At 40.1% G+C, this 22052-nt stretch overlaps 1 protein-coding gene across 1 annotated transcript in view; it reads left to right on the top strand.

Moving 5' to 3' along the window:
• The first annotated feature begins 2603 nt into the window (after window positions 1–2603).
• The window catches only part of LOC113016460 (uncharacterized), a 35484-nt gene continuing 16035 nt past the window's right edge, over window positions 2604–22052 (top strand). The window contains exons 1-15 of the mRNA XM_026159299.2: window positions 2604–2853; window positions 14066–14284; window positions 15216–15440; window positions 15630–15646; window positions 15728–15760; window positions 15888–15920; window positions 17022–17075; window positions 20190–20282; window positions 20397–20471; window positions 20562–20606; window positions 20703–20756; window positions 20849–20902; window positions 20982–21035; window positions 21169–21222; window positions 21313–21366. Coding sequence (XP_026015084.2) covers window positions 2760–2853; window positions 14066–14284; window positions 15216–15440; window positions 15630–15646; window positions 15728–15760; window positions 15888–15920; window positions 17022–17075; window positions 20190–20282; window positions 20397–20471; window positions 20562–20606; window positions 20703–20756; window positions 20849–20902; window positions 20982–21035; window positions 21169–21222; window positions 21313–21366 — 1158 coding nt within the window. The 5' untranslated portion in view covers window positions 2604–2759. The remainder of the gene's footprint in view (window positions 2854–14065; window positions 14285–15215; window positions 15441–15629; window positions 15647–15727; window positions 15761–15887; window positions 15921–17021; window positions 17076–20189; window positions 20283–20396; window positions 20472–20561; window positions 20607–20702; window positions 20757–20848; window positions 20903–20981; window positions 21036–21168; window positions 21223–21312; window positions 21367–22052) is intronic.

The following is a 22052-nucleotide window of genomic DNA, read 5'->3' as shown; positions in this document are numbered from 1 at the left end:
ATTAGAGACCTTAGTTTTCACAGGAGCTACAGTATCCAGAGTCGTACGTAGTGAGGAGGTGAAATTATTAACAAGATAATCGACCTCTGTTGGGGTAGCGTTCAGATCGCTGCTCTGCTCTATGTTGGTACATGGCATTGAAGATGATAACAGTGGGTGGATTATATTCTTAAACTTAGTTACAGCGCTTTCAGAAAGACATCTACTGTGATAGAGTCTGCTCTCCACTGCTGTGTAATCAATTATTGTAAATGTAAATGTTATCAGGAAATGATCAGACAGGAGAGGGTTTTCAGGAAACACTGTTAAATGTTCAGTTTCTATGCCATATGTTAAAACAAGATCTAGAGTGTGATTAAAGTGGTGGGTGGGTTCTTTTACAGTTTGAGAGAAACCAATTGAGTCTAATAACAGATTAAATGCCATGTTGAGGCTGTCATTTTTAGCATCTACATGGATGTTAAAATCACCCACAATAATTATTTTATCTGAGCTCAGAACTAAATTAGATATAAAGTCTGAGAAATCAGACAGAAACTCTGTGTAAGGCCCAGGTGGACGATAGATGATAACAAGTAAGACTGGTTTCTGAGTTTTACAGCTGGGGTGGACGAGGCTAAGCATCAGGCTTTCAAATGAATTAAAAGTCTGTCTTGGTCTTTCATTAATTAATAGGCTGGTGTGAAAAATTGCTGCCACACCGCCCCCTCGGCCTGTGCTTCGAGGTTTCTGGTAGTTAGAATGACTCGGGGGTGTTGATTCATTTAAACTAACATAATCATCCTGCTGCAACCAGGTTTCTGTAAGGCAGAGTAAATCAATTTGTTGATCAATTATTAAGTCATGTACTAACAGAGACTTGGAGGAGAGAGACCTAATATTTAATAATCCACATTTCACTGTTTTACTCTTTGGTTCAGATGTGGATACTGTATTGTTCTTTCTTTGTGATTTTTTAAGTTTAAGTTGTTTGTTGCTGGTTTTTAGTTTGTTTTTTGTCTGTTTGGGAGCTGACACAGTCTCTATGGAGATGGGTTTTTGGGGGGGTAGCAGGAGGAGAGAAGCTGCAGAGAGGCATGTAAGACTGCAACTCTGCTTCCTGGTCCCAACTCTGGATAGTCATATTTTGGGGGGTTTAATAAATTTGTCCATATTTCCAGAAATGAGAGCTGCTCCATCCAAAGTGGGATGGATGCCGTCTCTCCTAACAAGACCAGGTTTCCTCCAGAAGGTTTGCCAATTATCTATGAAGCCCACATTGTTTCTGGGACACCACTCAGACAGCCAGCAATTTAAGGAGAACATGAGGTTAAACATGTCACTCCTGGTCTGATTGGGGAGGGGACCAGGCGTAACCGGGTGTCATTACTGCCGACGTGAATTATGATTTTACTGAATTTACGTTTACCCTTAGCCAGCAGTTTTAAATTTCCTTCAATGTCGCCTGCTCTGGCCCCTGGAAGACAATTGACTATAGTTGCTGGTGTCTCTAGCTTCACATGTCTCAGAACAGAATCACCAATTACCAGAGTTTGACCCTCGGCGGGTGTGGCGCCGAGTGGGGAAAAACGGTTAGACACATGAACGGGTTGGTGGTGTACCTGGGGCTTCTGTTTATTACTACACTTCCTCCTCACCGTGACCCAGCCGCCCTCTTTCCCCAGCTGCTTGGGGTCTGCCGGGGAACAGCTAGCGGGGCCTACGCTATCTTCGGCTGCACCAGCTACAGGGGCCTGGCTAGCTATGGGTGAATGAAGGGTGCGAAGCCGAGTCTCCAATTCAGTAATCCTGGTCTCCAGAGCTACAAATATCATGAAGATCATACTATGAGAAAAGAATGTATTTTAAAGTTGTTAATTAAATTGCTAAGCAGATAAGCTACTCAGAAACACCACTGTGTTTGAGCAGGAACAGGAAGTGATACTCTACCGCAGAGCGAGCGAACACCAAGTGACAGCGTCACCAAGTTAAGGAATCAAGTAATAGACTTTAAGAAAAGATTGTTAATTGGCATTAAAATGTTTGCTGGATATGATTATCTTGAGGTTAGGCAACAGTTTTAGAGCTCTGTTTTTGTCTTCTGCAACCCCAAAGTGAAAGAAAATGTATATTATCAGCTAGAACATTAACTTTGTTGGCTGTTAAACCAAAGGCCACTGAAGAACACCCCAAACTCACAGACGTTTTTCCTAAACAGACCACTTCTATGAGCTGAGGTGTCCCTTTTCACGCAGAGTAGCAAGGGAACAAAAAGAGCGAACTCTCCTGCAGATCTTGTTCTTAAGCCTCAGATTATTCAAGGAAAATGTTCATGCAACAAACTGCAAATTATGCGCAGCGCTCAACTGTAGCTTTCAAAAAAAATTTCTTCAGATTCACCGTCCAACCCATCTTCTTTCATCAGCCTTTCAAATGGACTAATTTCATGCAGCCTTTAATTATGCCATCTTTCAAGGCAAATGCAGTAGGAGGAGGAGGGTGGCCCTGAAATAGAGCAAAAAGAAATGATGATGATAGAGGAGACTAAAGAGAGGGAGGGAGTTTGAGAGAGAGAGAGTAAAAGAAGGAGGTGTTGGTGGGGGGGTTGAAGAGGGAGCTCCTTTCAGTTTGCAGTAATCGCTCATCCAGGAGCCGTGTTGCACTCAGGGATATTTGGGATTTTTCAGTCTGGATTCTGTAGTTCGGGGTCGTGCTCTCGCTGACTTCCTCTCTTGCACAGCGATTTGTGTGTGAGGACGCTGCATGTCTGGCATGCAGACATGGGCCCCTCGTTGCACTCTAGGATTATCGTCTGCCTGGCCCTCACCTTGGTTCAGGTGATCGCCGTGACCTGCCAAGAAGATACTAAGAATGGTGAGCGATATCCACCAAGTTATGACTTCTTTTGCTGTCCTCTGATTGGCTTTCCGTGTTGATACCTGATAGGGATCCTTCCTGTTCTTCTGTGGGCTTTTGTTCTGATAACAGGTTTATAAAATCACCAATTCATGTGCTTAATTGATCAAGGTTTTCATGTTTTTCTTATATAATAACAATGTTTTCCTTTGATTTCTTGCCTTCTGATTTTTCATGATTCAACAAGGCTTCTGAAAACACTTTAATCGGTATTTTTATGAAACTTTTATGTTCATATTCCGTGTTATCCCCCCCCCCATTATATCCACGTTTTATTTATTTATTTATTTCAGAATTTCAGAATGTGGTTGTCCTGTAAAGTTAAACTGGGATGTTCTGCCTCCTAAAGCTCAGACCGCACTGGCCTTGTGGTTTAGGGATGAAAGGTTAAATTCACACCCACAACCAACACCAGAAAGGCTTATCTTGCCTTAATGAGACACCATTCAAGGAAAGCTGCTACAAGCCACTGACCAGGTGACGATTAGTAAAGAAGCTAAACTGAAACTGTTTGAAAGTCTTGAAGTTGATAAAAAGCTTTGACACTGAAATGACAAAATTTGTGAGGATTTCTCAAAGATGGAGATGTGGCTCATTTCTAAAATTAAATGTCTGAGTAAATGTGATCCTGGGTCAAAAATACTTCCCCCCAACAGGCTGCAGTGCACACTTAAAGAGCACACAGGGCTATTTCAGTGCGAGGTCGAGGCTGAATGAAGGGGTTCGGAGTGCCACGGCTATAATGATGTGGCCTTGTGGATGGAATGGACAAAAGAAGGCCACTAATTTTGGTCAGACTTCAGGCCAGTTGCAGACAAGACACACCCAGACTAAGACTATGCTGAATATGAAATATGCATCTCTTACTTTCATCCAACTATACCTCCACTGAAGCATTCATGCTGCAAAGGGATAAACAACAACCTCAAAATATCTGCACCAGCTGTTTTTCGGTCTGAATCTGCCTTCTTTTCTTTTTTTTAACAGTAATGTTTATGTATGACATTTTCTCCAGCTATGGCCTGATAAGTATCACTTTAGACCAGAAATTATATTTAGGGTAATTTTTGAATAATTAAAAAGTGAATAAGTCATAACCATGTTTAGAGCCAAGAGGCAAAGGTTTACATGGATATGTAACCTGAAATTCTTTGAAGACTGCTAATTATTAAACTATAAAGACAGGGGCATTCAAATGTTAATTGTAAAATTGAATAGTTTTGACAATTTTCACATGTCAATTTTTTTGCTTGAGACAACATAATTTATAACAAATACCAAAATATGAAGCTAATTGTGGCAGCTGCTTAGCTTTGTTTTCAGTCAACAAACAGGCTAGATGACTTACTAACTTACAAGTTTCATCTAATTTTTTTTAAATCTCTGCAAAACTTTCTTTTTTGCAGTTTCTTGACTTTTGTGCTAATTAAACAAATTTTATTTTAATATAAAACATTAATTAGCCTCAGAGGGGCTAATACTTATATTTTACTAACTTTAAACACTATCTTGCTAATGAACAGCTAGCTGTAGCATCATCAGTAGTAAACAATTCATTCTTAACGAGACATCTAACATCTAAGCGTACCTTACATCTCCTCTAGTTGCTAGCTTAGACCAAAATTAGGCTTTTATCACATTTCACTTTTTCCAGTCTGTGTGCTAAGCTAAACTAAGTCTATATGTTCAGTTTAACATACAGACAATAAGATTTCTCCTTAATCTCAGCAACATAATTAAAAAGGTGGCGTAGCATTGCAGTGTATTCTCTGGTTTCCTGCTTACTTTGCACTGAGTCAGTTATTGTTAGTTTCCAGACGGTCGAATTGCTGCTTAAACATGGCTGACCCCAGCGTCAAGTGTAGCATACAAATTAAAAAGTGTAATTAACATTTTTCATTTCAGATTCAACAAAATATATAAAAAAATAAATCTATAACAGGTGAATGTAACTTTGTCTAATCTTTATTGGTGGACTGCTTATGTTACAGTCCTACCTTTTCCAGAGTATATGTAAAGTATATGTAAAGCTAAGCTATTTGGTGTCATTAGCTTATTTAGCATGAGAGTTATTCTAACTTTTAAAGAGGTTCACGAGTTATTTGGAAGCTCTCGGTGCATATGACCTTGAAACGAGGTAGGTGTTATGCATAAATATCTGACAGAAAGTAAAGATTAAAGTAAATCTGTGAATAAGTTTAATTTTGTGCAGCTACAAACTGTAAATTTGTTGTGGGTTTATCCTCCATTTTTAACTGAAATTTCTGTTGTTTCCTTACAGCAGAGAAGTTCACAAGTCATTTCAAGTCATTTCTAGCTGAAATGCATATACATTTACTGTCACAATACATATGTGACAGTATATGAGTTGTTATGAATGAACTGTGTGATTTATGATGCTGGCCACACGCTTGTTCAGAATTAGAATCAGAATCAGAATTCTTTACTGCTATCCCAAATGAAATTATATTTTGCTGGTATCCTATGTGAGATCTCTAGGTCAAATTTTGGATTAGATTCTGGAAACTTTCAGGAAACTTACTCATAAGTAAGTTGATCTGATTTGTTTTTTCTAGTGGCAGAAACAAACTTCCATACTATCAATATCAGCAAGTCTTAGTTTACTTATGTGTGCAAGTTTCTGCACATGTTTGCTTTTCACTGGTTCTTATAGATTTTTTAAGCAGTGTGTGGATTGGGATTCTTTATTGTGACCCTTTAAATCTAAGGTATAGCCTTCAGGACTGTTCCTGGTTACTCTTGAAACCAAGTTTGTAATGTTGGATTTCTCCATTTCAATCATTTTCATTGTTTTTGAACCTTTAAAAGAGAAAGTATTCAGATGAAAAAAGTAAAATTAAAAGTCATCAAAATATTGACTGTTGGTGTAAAATAAGTATGAGAAATTAGCACAGACTGATTTTATATCACCTTCCCATCCTATTTATTGAAATAAGTTTTAATAAATGGTAAAGAACAATATTACAGTTCCTTTTTCATATCATAAATCATCTTAACATGACTCATCCCTCACTTTGTGAATCTCTAGTCGGAAGTCCTGTTTTTGCGAACTGAATATGGTTTAAAAACTAAGCCTGTAGTCAGAAAGCAAGGGTGGAAAGCTGAAAAGAAAACCACAGCTAGTCATGATAATTGACCTCATGCTGTACTGTATATATAAGCTATAATCACATAAAAATAGCTGAGGCACTGCCCAAGAGTATAAAGTCTGCAGTATAAAGTTTAAGTGAAAAAAACTACATTTTATCTGCAGAAGTGATGAAGAAAAATGAGCTTTTGCAGATTAAATACCAGCGTTAATTACTGGTATTAAGAGCTCTGCTTGGTAAAGACGCTGCAGCTACAGGGTGAAGCAGGTTTCATGGCAGGAGGTTTCTCCGGGTGTGGCACCTCCCAAATAAAGTGAAACCACAGCCTCTGAGCCCAACGTATAATAATACAGCTGCTGTGGTTTCCACTGAAATAACTGCTGCATTCAAGAAGCAGCCTCTCTGGTGGGGAGCGGCTCTACCACATAATTAGTGCTTAGGGACGTCACTAAACTGCCAGGATTAAAATGCACTCAGAAAGCCTGCAGCAGGTGGCTATTTGTACCCCCCCCCCCCCCCCCCACCCCCCCTTTTTTTTTTTTTAAATGTTTTTACTGTTTTGGGATGATTTCATGGCAGGGACACGGCTTCATCCAAGGCCAGCAGGATGAAAGTGCCTAAATCTGCCCTCTTACACTGCATAAATATGTTAATACGTGCTGGCATGTACATTTAATTCAAGGAAAATTTATTTGGGTCAATGTAGGTATAAAAAACTTAAATAAGAGGGTTCTGAAAATAAGTGCATTTTTGTTTATTTTACCCCCAGGACCTGCTGCTGAACGAGGCAGCTCTGTTTTCTGTCATTTTTCTAAATTACAATATTTAAACAGGCTCCTTTCACCTTATATTTTAGCCCCTGATTAACTGACATGCTGATAGATTTTTGACATGAAAACTACACGTCTGGCCTTGCTTTATGTATATAATTGAGTGACAAGAGACGTCGCTGTTGCAGACATGATTGCATACTTGCATACAGACACTTTTATCGTCGCATGCAGCCAGAAGCTGTCAAATTCAACCACAGTCTAGTCACTGACTGCTCAGAAGCAATTTACCTGAAAGTGTCTGTCATGAGGGAGAAGGATGTTCGTGGAGATTCTTAGTATTAAGATCAAGTGTCTCAGTTTGAAATCAATTTTTTTTTCCGTTTATGTTTAGCTGACTTTAAAGGTAAAAGACATCTTTGTAGTTTGCACTGTCCATAGACTGTATGTAAAAGATGGATGAAGGCACCATGACATCACATAAAACCTCAAGCTGAGCATTTGAAACCTGTCACAACAAACAGGCTCTAACCACAAAACTAATAGTCACTGGCTCATTGGCTACTGAGGTGTGGTTAAAGTTCTGTTAGCCAATGAGCATATACTGGCTTGTCCTCTTTCGGACTCAATTAAGGACCATAATGAGTTTCATGCTTTATTCAGTTTGACCTGAGTACCTGAATACCTGAGCCCCGAAACTCATCAGGAAACGGTTTACTAAGGAAGCTGAGACTTCTATGCAACCACAGTCGCCCCCTGCAGGCTGTTTTAAAATATGCACAACATTTAAATCGATTTTTCCTTCACAGAGTTTTATTGCCAAACGATCTACTTTTACTGACCTGAGGGGGAAAAAAACATATATACTGATGGGTAGTTTTTATATCCTTTGATATGCCACTTTATTAGGTACACCTTGATAGTGCCCAGTTGAGACCTTTTTTGCCTTCAGAACTGCTTCTTCATGGCACAGAGTCAACAAAGTGCTGGAAATATTTTTCAGAGATTTGAGAGATCTCCTGTTCCATCACACCCCAGTGGGGCTCTACTGGTTTGAGATCTGGTGACTGTAGAGGCCATTACAGTTCACTTAACTCCTTGTCATCTTTAAGAAACCAGTTTGAGATGATTTGAGGTTTGTGATATTTCAGCGTGGACCAAAATCTCTGAAGGAAAAAGGTGCTCCAACCATGTAATTAGTAATGTGTACCTAATAAAGTGGCCGGTACTAACTGACGTTGGGTGGGTGCACTTTCAAAGATCACTGTTGCTCAGGTTGAAACTTGCTGAAAAGCTGCTTTGATAAAGGACTTAAACAGCTTTGACAGGATTTAATCATAATTACGGTAACAAGCATTTTGCTCTGTGCGAGTCACGGTGCGCTGGGTTCACTGCTGCTTTTTGTTGAGAAAATTGGAGTCTGCTGGGCGCCACATGCTCCTAAAGAAGTTTTAAAATCCATATATTTTTAGTAAGAAATGTGAGTGAATCATTCGTCCTGTTGGTGTGGTCTTCCTACTGTATTTCCCACACCAGTGAGGAGAGACTCTTCCTGTAACCTCATAGCAAAAACACTGAACATTTCTTGTTCAGGCTGTGAGGTTTTACAGTACATGGTAGGGTCACTGAACTCATGTCAATTTGATTATTTTAGATATTATATTGCCTTAAATTGAAAAAAAAAAAAAAGTAAAGACACTGCAGTACAGTAGTACCTCTCCTTGTAGATAAGGTGCTGTTCTCCACAACCCTACATGGGACTGAGTCCCATGTAGGGTGATTTTTAATTAACCTTCACACAGCAGTTTAGAGAAATTAAAAAGTGCTGCAGAGTGCACTTATTCTATATCCCAAACAGCACTGCCTCCATTTTACATATCTATTGAATAAATTAACTCTTATTTAAAGGGCAGCTGGTGCATCCTGATGGATTAATATACATCACATTAAAGACGGGATTTGTGTTGCTGTAGATCTACTGCTCCAGAAGAAATACCCTCTCTCTGTGGTTGATTTAAAGAATATTAATACACACATACCTCTCCAGATGTTGATTGCTGCTCTGCTTGACTCAGACAGCTGTACAGAAAATGGAAAAGTCTACCGCAACTATGAGACATGGAGCCCAGAGCTGTGTCGGGTCTGTGTGTGCGACTCGGGGGCTGTAGTGTGTGAGGACGAGGTGTGTGAGGAGCTGAGTGGCTGCCAGATGGCGGTGACTCCAAAGGGCGAGTGTTGCCCCGTGTGCTCAACTCACACGACAGAACCTAAAGCAGGTAAACCACTGCAGCTCTACCTTCAGTATGGGGATATAATCCACCTGCAGCTCCCTTTCAGCTGGTCATTGTGAGGTTTTCAGTACAATGTGTTTTTGTATACAGCTGGTGATATGATAACAAAGCTGCTGGCAGGAAAACAGATTCAGTTGTTTCTGGTCAATTTGTGGTTTGAGCCAAATCTGCTGAAGCTGCTTTTAGCTGCTATGCTGCTCACATCTGGAAAAAACTTTCAAATCTAAATTGTGGAAACATCTACTTGCATTTTGTAGTGATGTACTGTTACAGTGCTTAGCACCCAAGAAGGCCTCTGTTAGCCAGCTGAGGACTTCCTGAGTTGAGTTGTCTGTGTGGTTCTCTCCAGTACCTCCAGTTCATCCCACAGCCTAAAAACATGCAAGCTATGTTAGGCCCAGGCCACAGAATGACCTCAGTTGCGACCCCTAAAAATTTATATTCCCATGTCAGTCAGTCAGTCAGTCTCCACACCAGGATCGGGATGAGTTACCACCACCCCAAGTACTCAAGTAAGTAAGCATCTGTTGTGGAGAAGAGAGCTGAGCATAAAAGCTAAGCTTTTGATTTACCATCATTCTAAGTCTTTACCCTCAGCAGTAGTCATGACCTCTGGGTAGTGAATGAAAGAATGAGGTCAGGGATACAAGTGGCTGGCCTCTCCCTTAGAGATAGGTTTAGGAGCTCCATCATTTGGGAGGGGCTCGGAGTAGAAGCACTGCTTCTCTACATTGAAGGGATCCGTTGAGGTGGTTCGGGCAGGAACCAGGATGCCTCCAACATCCTGCGTCGTCTCCTAGTTGACATATTCCAGGTATATCCTACCAGGAGGAGGCCCAGAGGCAGACCTAGGACACGCTGGAGAGATTATATCACTTGATTGGGCTGGGACCTATTTTGTCTTTCCCTTCAGATGAGTTAACTGGATAAGCGATATTTAATAGATGAATGGATGAATGGCTGTAGTTGTCGAGTGGATGGTGAAGGCTGATGGCAATTGCCATGAAATCGGTCACAAAGAGGCTGCTGCACCAGAAAACTCCTTATGATTGCCTTGGTCTGTAGCAGTTTTCATGGGAAGCAGCAACTCATCTGAAATCACTGGCCAACTTGGGAATGAGTGGCAATAAAACTGAAGAGCATTCACCTTCAAAGTAAAAGTTGACCTTTTGAAACAACCTTTACTTTGAAGGTGATTGTTCACCATTTACACTTTTAAAATGTAACTGCAATTCAGCCAGTAGTTAGCAAGTGCAGACAAGTCATTGTCTTGCTTGCAAACTACGGGAAACTGCGGAAATCTGCTAGAAACCATTACATTGGATTCCTAACTTACTAGAGAGGGCAAAAACTGTGTCTCATTGATGAAACCCTCACAATGTCGTACGGGCTGAAAGGGACTCACCCACGATACTCATGCAGCTGCTGTTCTGTCTCATGAAGATACCTGCACAGAAAATGGCACGACCTACTCCAACAATCAGATATGGAGCCCAGAGCCGTGTCGAGTCTGTGTGTGTGACACAGGGACTGTGGTGTGTGAGGAGGTGGTGTGTGAAGAGCTAGGCGACTGTGAGACCACTGTGGCGCCTCAGGGCGAGTGCTGCCCTGCGTGCTCAGCAGCCACGCAACAGCCTCCGAACACGGACAATAAAACTGGTAATAAATATTTTGAGCTTCATGTTGGACAGATTCAAACACTGGGATGTCTGTTCCATAAATATCCACACTGCTTTCCCACTTTTTATTACCTGTGGTATTCTTATAACAAGTGTGATTTGTCCTGTGTGCTGCGAATCACGACCTTATGGCCCTTTTTATTTACTACAGCACATCTTCACAGCACTACAGAGACAATAATTGAACATTTTGTTAGTGGAATTCAAAAAAACCAAAGGAAAGACAAAAATTCTCAAGTCATAGAGGTCCTCTAAGTATTGCTTGAGTTTTCCTCTGTATTGGTTATGATCAAAACCAGTATAAAAGATGGACGTTGCCTCTGTGACGTCACTCGCTGGTTGTTGACGTCCTGTTTCCACCATTGCTATCTTGGTTGCGAATAACCAAATGTGTCAAAACTTTTCATTAGCAAGTTGTTAACCAATGAGTGAGCAGTAAAGCACTGCAGTCAATCTATTTTTTCGCCCAATCAGAGCTATCGCCATCTTGTGGCCTTCAGGTAGAATGCAAGAATAAGGCACCCACATTTGCTTCTGTTGTTTTGTTTTTTTTAACTACAGTTAACTTATTTTACTATTGATGGACAGGATACTGCCACCAGAAAAATGTGTATTTCCTCACCTGCTGGCGGCTGGTTGCTGGATGGCAGTCATTAATTGAAATCAGCAACACCAAAAACCTACTTACAATTGCATTCGATGTTATCAGCCTCAAGTTTGCATGGAAGATCCACAGTTGACTACAACCAATTGTTGACTACTTGCTGAAAAGTAGAGAAACTAAAAAAAGGCACAACTTTTACTTTGATGGTGAATTGTCTCCATTTGTGTGCAAATTTTCACAATTTTACATCTACTCCAGGATTAGCTAGTCTCTGGAGACAAATCCCAAACTGCCAACAACCAAACTGGTCACAATGAGTTTTTCATCAGCCAGTCGGGGAATACATTCTTCACCATCATGGCCAGTAGATGACCAATGGTCATTGACCAGTCTGTAGGGCTGTGTGACTGGGACCTTATTCACTTAATGCTCCAGGGTCACATGCTCGAAAGAAGATAGAGGTCATATGATTGAAAGAAATTAATAACTGAAAAAGAACAAAGAAATACATGTAAAACATCTTAAGACATCACCTCATCCAAACTGCATAAATGCGTATCAAGAAGTCAAAGGAAGTCCAGAAGTACTTCATCAATTTATTAAGTAATTTTGTAAAAATTGTTTTATTGCTAACAGGTAGCTTGAGGTTTTTCTAGAAGGAGAGTTCATCAGTAGTGAGATAAAGTCTGGGCTAAATGAGATTAAAACAAAGAACGTTTTAAAAGGGATTTTATTTAAAAAAAAATGTCTGTTTGCTAACTTTCAGTAAGTGTAACGAGTGTTAACATGCTGACCTGTGAGAATTGGCCCCAAACACAGAGCAGAGCTAGTGCTTATGGGAATGCAGTGATATTGAGTGGAAGACAGAGACTGTGAATCAAGTAATTATGATGGGGGGCAAAGGTGGAACTGAGTTAACAAAGTTACAGTGACTATGCACATAGAAGGAGGTGGTTGGGGTCGATGGAGGGTCAGTAAAACACAGTTAAGTTCCCATTTCAAACTGTTTGAATTAAGCATAATTATTCCATACACTTAAGGAGAATTTTTTGTGCTTTTTCTCAAAATACTGCGGCATACATTCATATTAAAAATTATCAAGACTTCAAATAATATGTGATTACTTTGTTAGAGTAATCACTCAGTTTTCTTGCTCTGACTAGTTAGTTTTCAAAAGTATCCTACTTTACCGATGAGCAGACTTGTCTTAACAAAGTACAGGAAGTAGTAGGAAGTTGCTCATAATCATTGGGTGCTGCCCCTTGGCTGTTTTCCCAGAAGTTGTCCAAACAGAAGAAAGTGGCCATTTAAGGTGGGATCAGTAAAAGGCAGTAAAATGAAATAAGGGGCTACATAACGGGCCAGTATGAGATAAATAAAACTCTTTATGAACTGTGACACAGAATGTTAGTCTGATGGTGTCACAGAGTGAAAGTAGAAAGCTGGGAATGAATTTAACTGGTCCTCTGTAATGGCATTTTAAGTTGCTTCATGGCTCCATCTGTGTTGCAACCCAGTAACAGGGCAAAATAGACACACAGTCCACTGTGTACATTTTATGCTTTGCCTCTCCAAAAACTGAAATGGACACACAGGCAGAAGTTGCTTTACCAGCAGGGGGAGATCATATTGCTTTCTTCAGTAAAACTGGCAGAGCAAAAGTGCAAACCCATAAACTACTAATCCACAATGATGCTTTAATGGTCTTTTAGCTACTATATTATATACAGCTGACACAGAAAATGATACTGAAGTCAGCTGCTGTTCTTTGTCATAAAGATTCCTGTACAGCGGATGGCAAACTCTACTCCAACAATCAGATATGGAGCCCAGAGCCGTGTCGAGTCTGTTTGTGTGAAATGGGGACGGTGGTTTGTGAGGACATGGTGTGTGAGGATATAGGTGACTGCCAGACCGCAGAGATCCCAGAGGGCGAGTGCTGTCCTGTGTGCTCAGTCACTCAAACTGGTAAAACTGGAATGAAACCTGCACATTTGTCCCGGCGTCAGTGGTACTCTGCTCTCTCTTACAGCCCGATGCCCTCCTTTTCAAGCTCCGTCCTCTGCACACCACTGTGAAATGTTGTTCTTGAACCTGTACCGAGTTTCCCTTTCAGTTTGCAAAAGGAATACATGAAGTTTTTGCCAGATAAGTTCACTTCTCTCAACTAAATGTGTGCAATAAAAACTTTGGAGGTAGCTTCATTCTTTTGTGTTTCTTAGAAGAAATAAGGGAGCTGCGACCAGTTTTACTGCCACACACCCCCAAAAAAAAAAACAAGCTGAGAAAGTAACTTATTCAACAAATAAGGTGTATTCCTCTGGGAAATCAACATCGTCTTTGTCATGTTTAATGCTTTTTTATAATTTCTTTACATGCATCTGTGATGATGTATTTCTGCTGCTCTAAGTACAAAGTTCGGCTTAATGATGCACCAGAAGGATGATTGTGGGCATGGTCGTGAGATTCATGCATGTTAGAGTAAGATGCTGGTATTTTAAGGACTAGAAAACACACATACTTTACATTTTTTGACTGTATTTTTGAAGGAACCCAACAGTATGGATTCATAAATGAGTATGTTTTATTTTTAAAATGTGTGTTTTCCAGTAAATTTGCAAAGTTGTGGGAATTTCCATTAAAATGTAGATCCTTTTTTTAAAATCCAGTGACAGCCCGTTGCAGCACATACTAACTGAGTTTCTCTTTCATGAAGACACCTGCACAGAAAATGGAAAAGTCTATGCTGACAATGACATGTGGAGCCCAGAGCCATGTCGGGTGTGTGTGTGCAATAAGGGGACCGTCATGTGTGAGGATGTGGTTTGCGAGGACCTCGGTGACTGCCAAAAAACGGTGACCCCAGAGGGCGAGTGTTGCCCTGTGTGCTTGACTGCAGCTTCAACATTGATTCCCAGTACAGACCCCGCAACAGGTAAAAAGTCCATTTTATGTGATTGAAAATATAATTTACTATATGGTTGATCCAGGGCTGGACGAGCCTTTAATGAGGCCCCAGGGCAGAAATTTTTTGCTGGTCCCCCCGCAACAAGTTTTTGATCAAATATGTGTTGATTAGCTGAAATTAGCCTGAAAAAAAAACAAAACAACAAAAACTCGTTAAAAAACTTTTAAAAATGTGATCAGTGAAACTACAAGGGTGCTCTGTGAACAGAGGTGCCGCCAGAATTTTTTCATAGCGGCGGCCATATGAGGGCCAGTAAAAAATATTGGGTTGGCACATCTGTTGTCAAATATAGGTTACTTGAAAAAAAAGCAACCTAACCTATAAATAAAATAAGTAACCTATAGAACAGAGAACCTAGAACCTACCTAGAACCTAGAACCTAGAGAGACAGAAAATAATTATATGTCTAGTTAATTTCCTGATATTAAAGTTGACATCACTGAAAAATAGGTACATATGAAAACCAAATAACATTTTTAAATCCATAATTATCTGTTTTAATTTATTGACTGACTGATTGATTGGCAGTCCCAACCAGCACTTTAAAGATTCTTCCTCTCTATTGTGTTCACATTTATTGAAATTATTACCAATATTTCGCAGTCTTGCCGGGGGTGGCCAGTGCCCCCCCAGACCCCCCCTTGGTGACGCCCCTGTCTGTAAATGGAACTTCAGTCCATACCACAACAATGAGTATGTTATAAAATGAAAAATCTAATTTTTAAAATTTTCTAATTCATAATGTAAAAAAGCAAATGCTGTTATGATGATGTATTGTTTATGACTTTATGTGTACAGGGGAAGGAAAGGAGATTGTTTGTTGCTCCCAAGAATGTGTAAATGAATTTCCTGGTTGTCTGTCCATCTGTTTGAGCCATTTTGGGGGTTTTTCTTGCAGCTGCAGATGAGAAGAAGGAGGAAAACTGCAAAGTCAATGGGGAGGTCTACCATCACAATGACATCTGGAAACCCGAACCTTGTCGCGTGTGCGTCTGTGACAACGGCGTCACTGTCTGTGATGAGATACAGTGCGAGGTCCTGTCAAACTGTGAGAAGGCTGTCACGCCCGCGGGAGAGTGCTGCCCTGTGTGCGACAACTTCGCAAGTGCCAGCAGGATGATAGGTGAGACAGATTTACCTGCATCCAGAAGAGAGATGGTCACTTTGTGTTAGATTTACACCCCTTATAAAACTTAGATACTTTATTTTATGTCTTATCTTTATTTAAAGGGTTCTTTAAAGGGTAAGATTTACTACATAAATTGTGAAAAATAAAATAAATAAAAATATTTTTTTCTCTTTTTTTCCCAAGAAATTATGGGCCTCAAGGTAAGTCATACAGTCAGTTAAGAAAAATATCTTAAATTGGGAACATTGTCACTAAAAAGTGTTGCTTGGCTTTATTTTTAGGGGCAAAAGGGTGAACCAGGAGACATCCCATATGTAAGTAAAAGGAAAAAGTTAGGCGTTAGTGCACTTTGCATATAAATTTAACTTTTTTAATTAATTATGACTAGATAAAAGTCTTAATAATTCATTTAATGAACTTAATTTTTCTTGTGTTGTGAAGGTGGTGGGGATTCCTGGACCTTCAGGACCCTCGGTGAGCTTTTTTCTTTCTTTCATCCCCCTGTCTGTCCTTGTTATCTTTCTGTTTGCTGTCACAGTATTACACATGATAACTGGAGTCACAGTAGAGGGCAGCAAAATGCAATACTAGCATGTGTTATTACAATTACCAGGACAAATGCTTTCATGTACACCGTAAAAAAAAAAAAATCCTAAGAAAAAAGTAATATTCCGTCAGCTGGGGCGCCGAAATAATACCAGAAAATAACAGAAAATAACTTTCTCATGAAAATACGGTTATTTCCAGTAATGACAATACAGTTTGTTGCCCTAATTTTACATGCGATTTTGCCTTTTTCAAGTGCTTTTAAACATTAAATTAGGAACATTTTAATGTGATTAAACAATGAACTTACCTATAAACAAGGTCAATGAATGCGGCAATACGAATAATAATACTTCAATGTACAGAAATATACAGTTAACAGTTGGTTTAAATAATAATGGATTGCATTCATATAGCGCTTTTTGAGACCCTCATAGCGCTTTACAATTCCACTTCATAATTCCCCTCTGGCCATTACCAGTAGGTGGTAGGTGAAGTGTCTTGCCCAAGGACAAAACGACTGAGAGTATCTGAGCCAGGGCTCGAACCGGCAACCTTCTGATTACAAGGCGAACTGCCAACTCTTGAGCCACGATCGCCATAAATAACAATAATAATAATTATTATTTGATGTAAAAAAGTTCATAAGAATCATTTTATATATTTTTCCATAGCATTACATTTGAATTTAACAGTTCAATCTTTCAAATAACGGACAAATATTTGTGAAATTATGATACATTTGTGAATGTATTTTAACAATCTAAATATGCATATGTACAGACAGATACATTTAAAAAACAAGAAAATTATGTTTTATGACACTTACAGTGATTTTACGTTAATTTACATTTGAAGTCTATTATGTGAATAGACTAGAAGAACAGTACAGAACTGTAAAATACACAGTAAAATACTTTTATATTATAATTTTTTTTACAGTGTATACTATTTTCACTGCATGATTATTCCAGTAATTAGACAGTGACCAATGTTTCAATGCTCTTATGGCTTGTTCTCTTTGCTCAGGGTCCTCCAGGGGCTCAGGGAAGCCCTGGACCAAGAGGCTTTAAAGGCAGACGGGTAAGTTGAAACCAATACACAGGGAACTAGTGGACCTATGAGTTAATAGGTGATGTCCACGATGAAAGAAAATAGCTCCTGCAACTGTTATACTACCACAGTTAATGTTTAATTGCTGGATAGTTTAATTTAAACACAACATCATAACTAAAAATCTGTTTGTTTGTTTTGGTGAGAATGCTACATAGCAATGCTACAATGCAACTTCAACTGCAGCCCGCAGTTCATCAACATGTTAAACAAGATGTTTTTTAGGTGCTGCCTCTTTAATGCTGGGCTTACACTGTGCGATTTTTTTGCCCCATTTTGAGCCGATTTTTGAGTCGTGCGACCGTTTTGGTGATCGGCCTGATTTTGGCCTTCATCGTCTGTGTCTCGTGCATCGTGTAGTATACGTGGGGTAACGAGAAGCGATTAACAACTCACTAGTCATTTGTCGGTTGCGAACTACACGGCTCTTAGACCCGGATCTTTGACGTGAACGACGCGAGCCGGCTCCTTATCGCAAGCCGTGGGGTTTTTTTTTCTTTCTCTCACCCTCTCTCTCGCACTTTTTTTCCACTTCACTCTGCATGCGAGCCTTGTCTTGTGCTTTTGCGCTGGGAAGAGGGGGAGGGGCGGTAGTTACACTCACAGTAGCACAGGAACAGAGCGGGAGGGAGAGAAAGAGAGCCAGGGGCAACAGCGTCACATTAGAATGGTATAGTAATCATCCACAACTATTTTCAGTTGTGCATGATAAAGGATTCAGAAAGTTTATTCATGCAGGTCCATATGACAGAGAATATGCATCTTCTTTTTGTTTTCATATTATAATTTATATTTAATTGTGTTGTGGTTTGCAGTGTTTTGTGTTGTTTCACTTTAAATTTGTTTAAAAGGAAAAAGCTGAAAATTTAAATAGTTAAAAGTTGAAATGTGAATAGTTGGTTTTTGTATTATATGATTTATTTATTACATTTTATGTGGAGTGAATAAATAAAAGTATATTTACGGTGGCCCCTAGAGACAAAGCACGTAAAAACTCAGAAGCACGTAAAAACTCCAAAACACGTACAAAACACAACAGAAGTGCTCTAGGATGCTAGGCGCAGTGTTGAGCTTTTGTTACTTAGTGGCTACACAAGCCAGGAAGTACCAACAACCGGATTTGGTGTGTGGTAGTAACAGGTAAATGAGCATATTTTTTTATTTATTATTTGAATATATATGAATGCTTGTGTATAAATACACAAACAATACACATATGCTTTCAATTGTGTAATTTAAGTGATCTAGGTAGCTCTGTTTTGGAAATTCAGTTAACGCTAGAAATGTGTTTTGGAGTTTGTACGTTTTTTGTCTCTAGGGGCCGCCGCATATATTTATATATAAACATATATAAATAAAACAATTTTTTTTACATTAGTAATTCCTTTTGTGCATAATTTTATATTATTGTTAATAATAAATTAATTAAAGCAACATAACACCCTGAAGAGTCGGTTCGGAGCCGAAGGAGCCGGCTCTTTTTAGTGAGCCGAGCCGAAAGAGCCGGTTCTCTGAAAAGAGCCGGAAATCCCATCACTACACCTCACGACCAGCTCCCGATCATCAATCGCTTGGTCGTGACCATCGTGAGGGTGTCACCGCAGCTTCTCACACTGCGCAGGCGCAAACACAAATGTCAGTGAAAAAGACGGCGCAGCACGGCAGTGCAGCGTGTGATCCGGACACAAGCCATGGAGGCACAACTTGTAGAACTATGGCAAGCTTATCCGAGCCTTTTCAATGTGGCCTCACAAAATTATCACGACCACAACAACCGTGAAAATAGTTGGATCTACATCGCTGCTCAATCACAGCTGCCTGATCAGTGTTTTTCATTTGCAATTTAGCAAAGTTGATGGTGGTGGTGTGTCTGTGTGAGTGAAAGACGGAGAGGGAGAGTGAGCGACAGAATTTCTGTTATAACCTTCATTTTACGGTGAGCACTCAGGTCACATCAGAGCATCGGTGTGTGAGACCCTGCATCGTGACCTATGAACTTCTAACCCCTGCGAGTCAATCGTGCAGTTTGAGCAGAAAAAAATTGCACAGTGTATGACCAGCTTTAGGTCCACCTCCTTTTAGTCAGTTTCTTCTGATTGGCTGACTTCTGGACAGCTGTAGAGGGGCAGCACAGTGTGCTTGTGAGCTGTAGTGAGTCTTTAGCAGTTTAACATACAAATAAGTTGATGACAGGCTGATGCCAGATATTGATAAAGATATAAACAACATTGGCAATCATGTATTACTTTAAACACGTTTTAAAGTTTATCTAATATGTTTGTTTAATATGAACATTCAATAGTGTAGCATAAAATAGCCAGTCGTGGTAAAGATTGTAGTGTTTTGCTTATCAGGATGTAATAAAAGTCATCAGATCCTTAGCAGGTTCAAAAATGAGGCAACAACCCAAGAGCTACATGTCAGACTCTGTAGGCCTCTGTTATAGGTTGTTTGGAGAGGTTTCCAGGAAAACGCCTCTTCTTTCTAAGAAAAAACATGCCAGCACAGTTTAGGTTTGCAAAGCTGCATCTGAGCAAGCCACAAAAGACAGATAAAGCTTGACCTTAACAGCACAGCAGCAAATCTACAACAGAATGAGTGAAAAAGAAAAGAATCAAAGTGCTGCAGTGGTCCAGTCCACGTCCAGACCTCAATCCAGTTAAAATACTGTGATGGGACCTTAAGAGAGCTGTGCATAAATGAACAACCAAAAATCTCAATGAAAATCTCAAGCGTGGACCGATACTCCTCCACCACAGTGTGAGAGACTGATAAAGCCCCACAGGAAATAATTTTGTCAAGTTGTTGCTACTAACAGTGTTCAGTAGCTGCCAGCTACTGAATGCTGGGGGGTTCCTAGTTTTTCAAGTATAAAGGTGCATTAAGCACCTCAAGGCCCTCAAAGTCCTCAAGTAGATGCAGCGAATCTGATACCACACCCTCTCGTTGACATTTACACATTATTCACATGTGGATAACTGTAGTAAAATCATAAACTGCAAACAAAATGTCAGAATTAAGCTTCTGGTCATGTAACCAGTCAGTACCTTCTGGGTGCCACTCATTAACCTATGCAAATTGCAGGGTTTCCCAGGGCCTCCAGGATTTGATGGTGAGCCCGGTATACCAGGAAATCCAGGAGAACCGGGACCACCTGGGCATCCCTCGCACCCTGGGGTGAGCTGCTCTCCAACTTCTTTTAATTAGTTAATGCAAATTTCATAAGAAAAAACCAAACAAATCAAATTTTCTCCATGAATGATTCATTTTGGATCAACCTCTTCCTGGTAGGGTAACCTGGTGACACAGATGGCTTCGGGTTTTAGCGAGAAGTCGGGTCCATCTGCAATGCTAACAGGATCCAGGGTGAGCACTTTTAAACTGCATATTTTACATATGCAAAATCCGGAAGCTTGAAGAGTTTAAACTGCAGTGCATAATCGTTTGCCATTTCAGGGTGAAGCAGGACCACGAGGACTTCCAGGACCGTCTGGACCACCAGTGAGTCTTTATCTCTAATGAAGTTTTAGAGCCAAATATTAGTTTTACTTTGTAGGAAGTGTGCCTAAAAATGTGACCTTTAATTTTCCTGCTCAGGGTCCTGCTGGTGGTCAAGGAATTCCTGGAGAAGCTGGAGATCCAGGACTGATGGTACACTCGTTTCTTCATCTTGGATTAACTCTAATGCTTCTTTACATGTTAAAGAGTGAAATTTAAATGTGACTGTACGTGTGTGTCTGCAGGGGGAGCCGGGTCATCGAGGACCTGATGGACCACCAGGAAAACCTGGACTTGATGTGAGTCATGTAACAGATACTGATGAGGATTCTTCTTTTATCTGTAATTATTCCATAACCACCTGATGGTCTTTTCCAGGGACAACCCGGACCTGCAGGAGCAACCGGAGAACCAGGATACCCAGGATCAGCGGTAACCAGTTGTCATGCCAAAAAATATTTAATCCTACTATTGTCATGATAATAGTGATACAATAACCTACTCTAATCTGAGAGACAGTGAGCGAAAACGCGATCAGGAATGATGTGATTACTTTTGAATACAGGGTGCAAGAGGATTCCCAGGACTTCCAGGTAATCCAGGACTGAGAGGGCACAAAGTAAGTCCTTTTTCCTCATTATTACTCATTAGTTTTCATGTATGAAATATCAAGAACTAACCAGTCTGTGAATTTAAACCTCTACAACAGGGACACAGTGGACTTGTTGGATCAAGAGGCAAGGCTGGAGCAGCTGGAGTGAAGGTAGCTAACTCTCACTTTTGAGAGAATAGTAGGAATTATAGTTTAAGTCTTAAAGGAACAATATTCAGTGCAGTTGCGTTAAATTATCTAAAAAAAATTATTTAATGGTTCGACGGTGTCCAAATACAAGCTTGTGAAGTTAGCTGGTGATTCCAGTGACTGTAAATGTCTATGTGCTTTAGCTTTAAACAGAGACACTTTTAGTTAGACAGCTACATCTCAATCACCTGAGAGATGAAACAGAGAGGCTAAATTGGCCCTAATGTATGTAAATATATCAAATTCACTGAATCACACGGCACTCATTTGGCACTGGATCAGTGTTAAATGCCCAGATGTACACTTGTATGCATCTTCGTGCTATCAAGGTGGTAAAAAGATGTTGACCTGTTTAGATGAAATTACCATTGACCCATTGAAGCAAAGAGCATGTATGACCAATGTTCTGTTCTGTGAGGGAGGTTAAACTTTATGGAAGTCAGTTTTTCCAGTTAGGAAGCAGAAACCATCCTGAGCCATTGTGCAGCCTGATTGACGTTTGTCTCAGAACAGCAGAACTGGCAGGCCCGCTGCTGCTGGTGGTACTTAAAAATGAAGTATAACATTTGCCAACGATTCTGATACGTCTGACACACCTGCTCATATCAGTGAGGAGAACAGGGCACCAGTGATGGCCCTGCCAGTTC

Source organism: Astatotilapia calliptera, chromosome 23 (genome assembly GCF_964374335.1).
Source record: "Astatotilapia calliptera chromosome 23, fAstCal68.1, whole genome shotgun sequence".
NCBI lineage: Eukaryota > Metazoa > Chordata > Actinopteri > Cichliformes > Cichlidae > Astatotilapia > Astatotilapia calliptera.
Note: the sequence above shows the minus strand (reverse complement) of the source record. Positions and strands in the feature narration are given on the sequence as shown.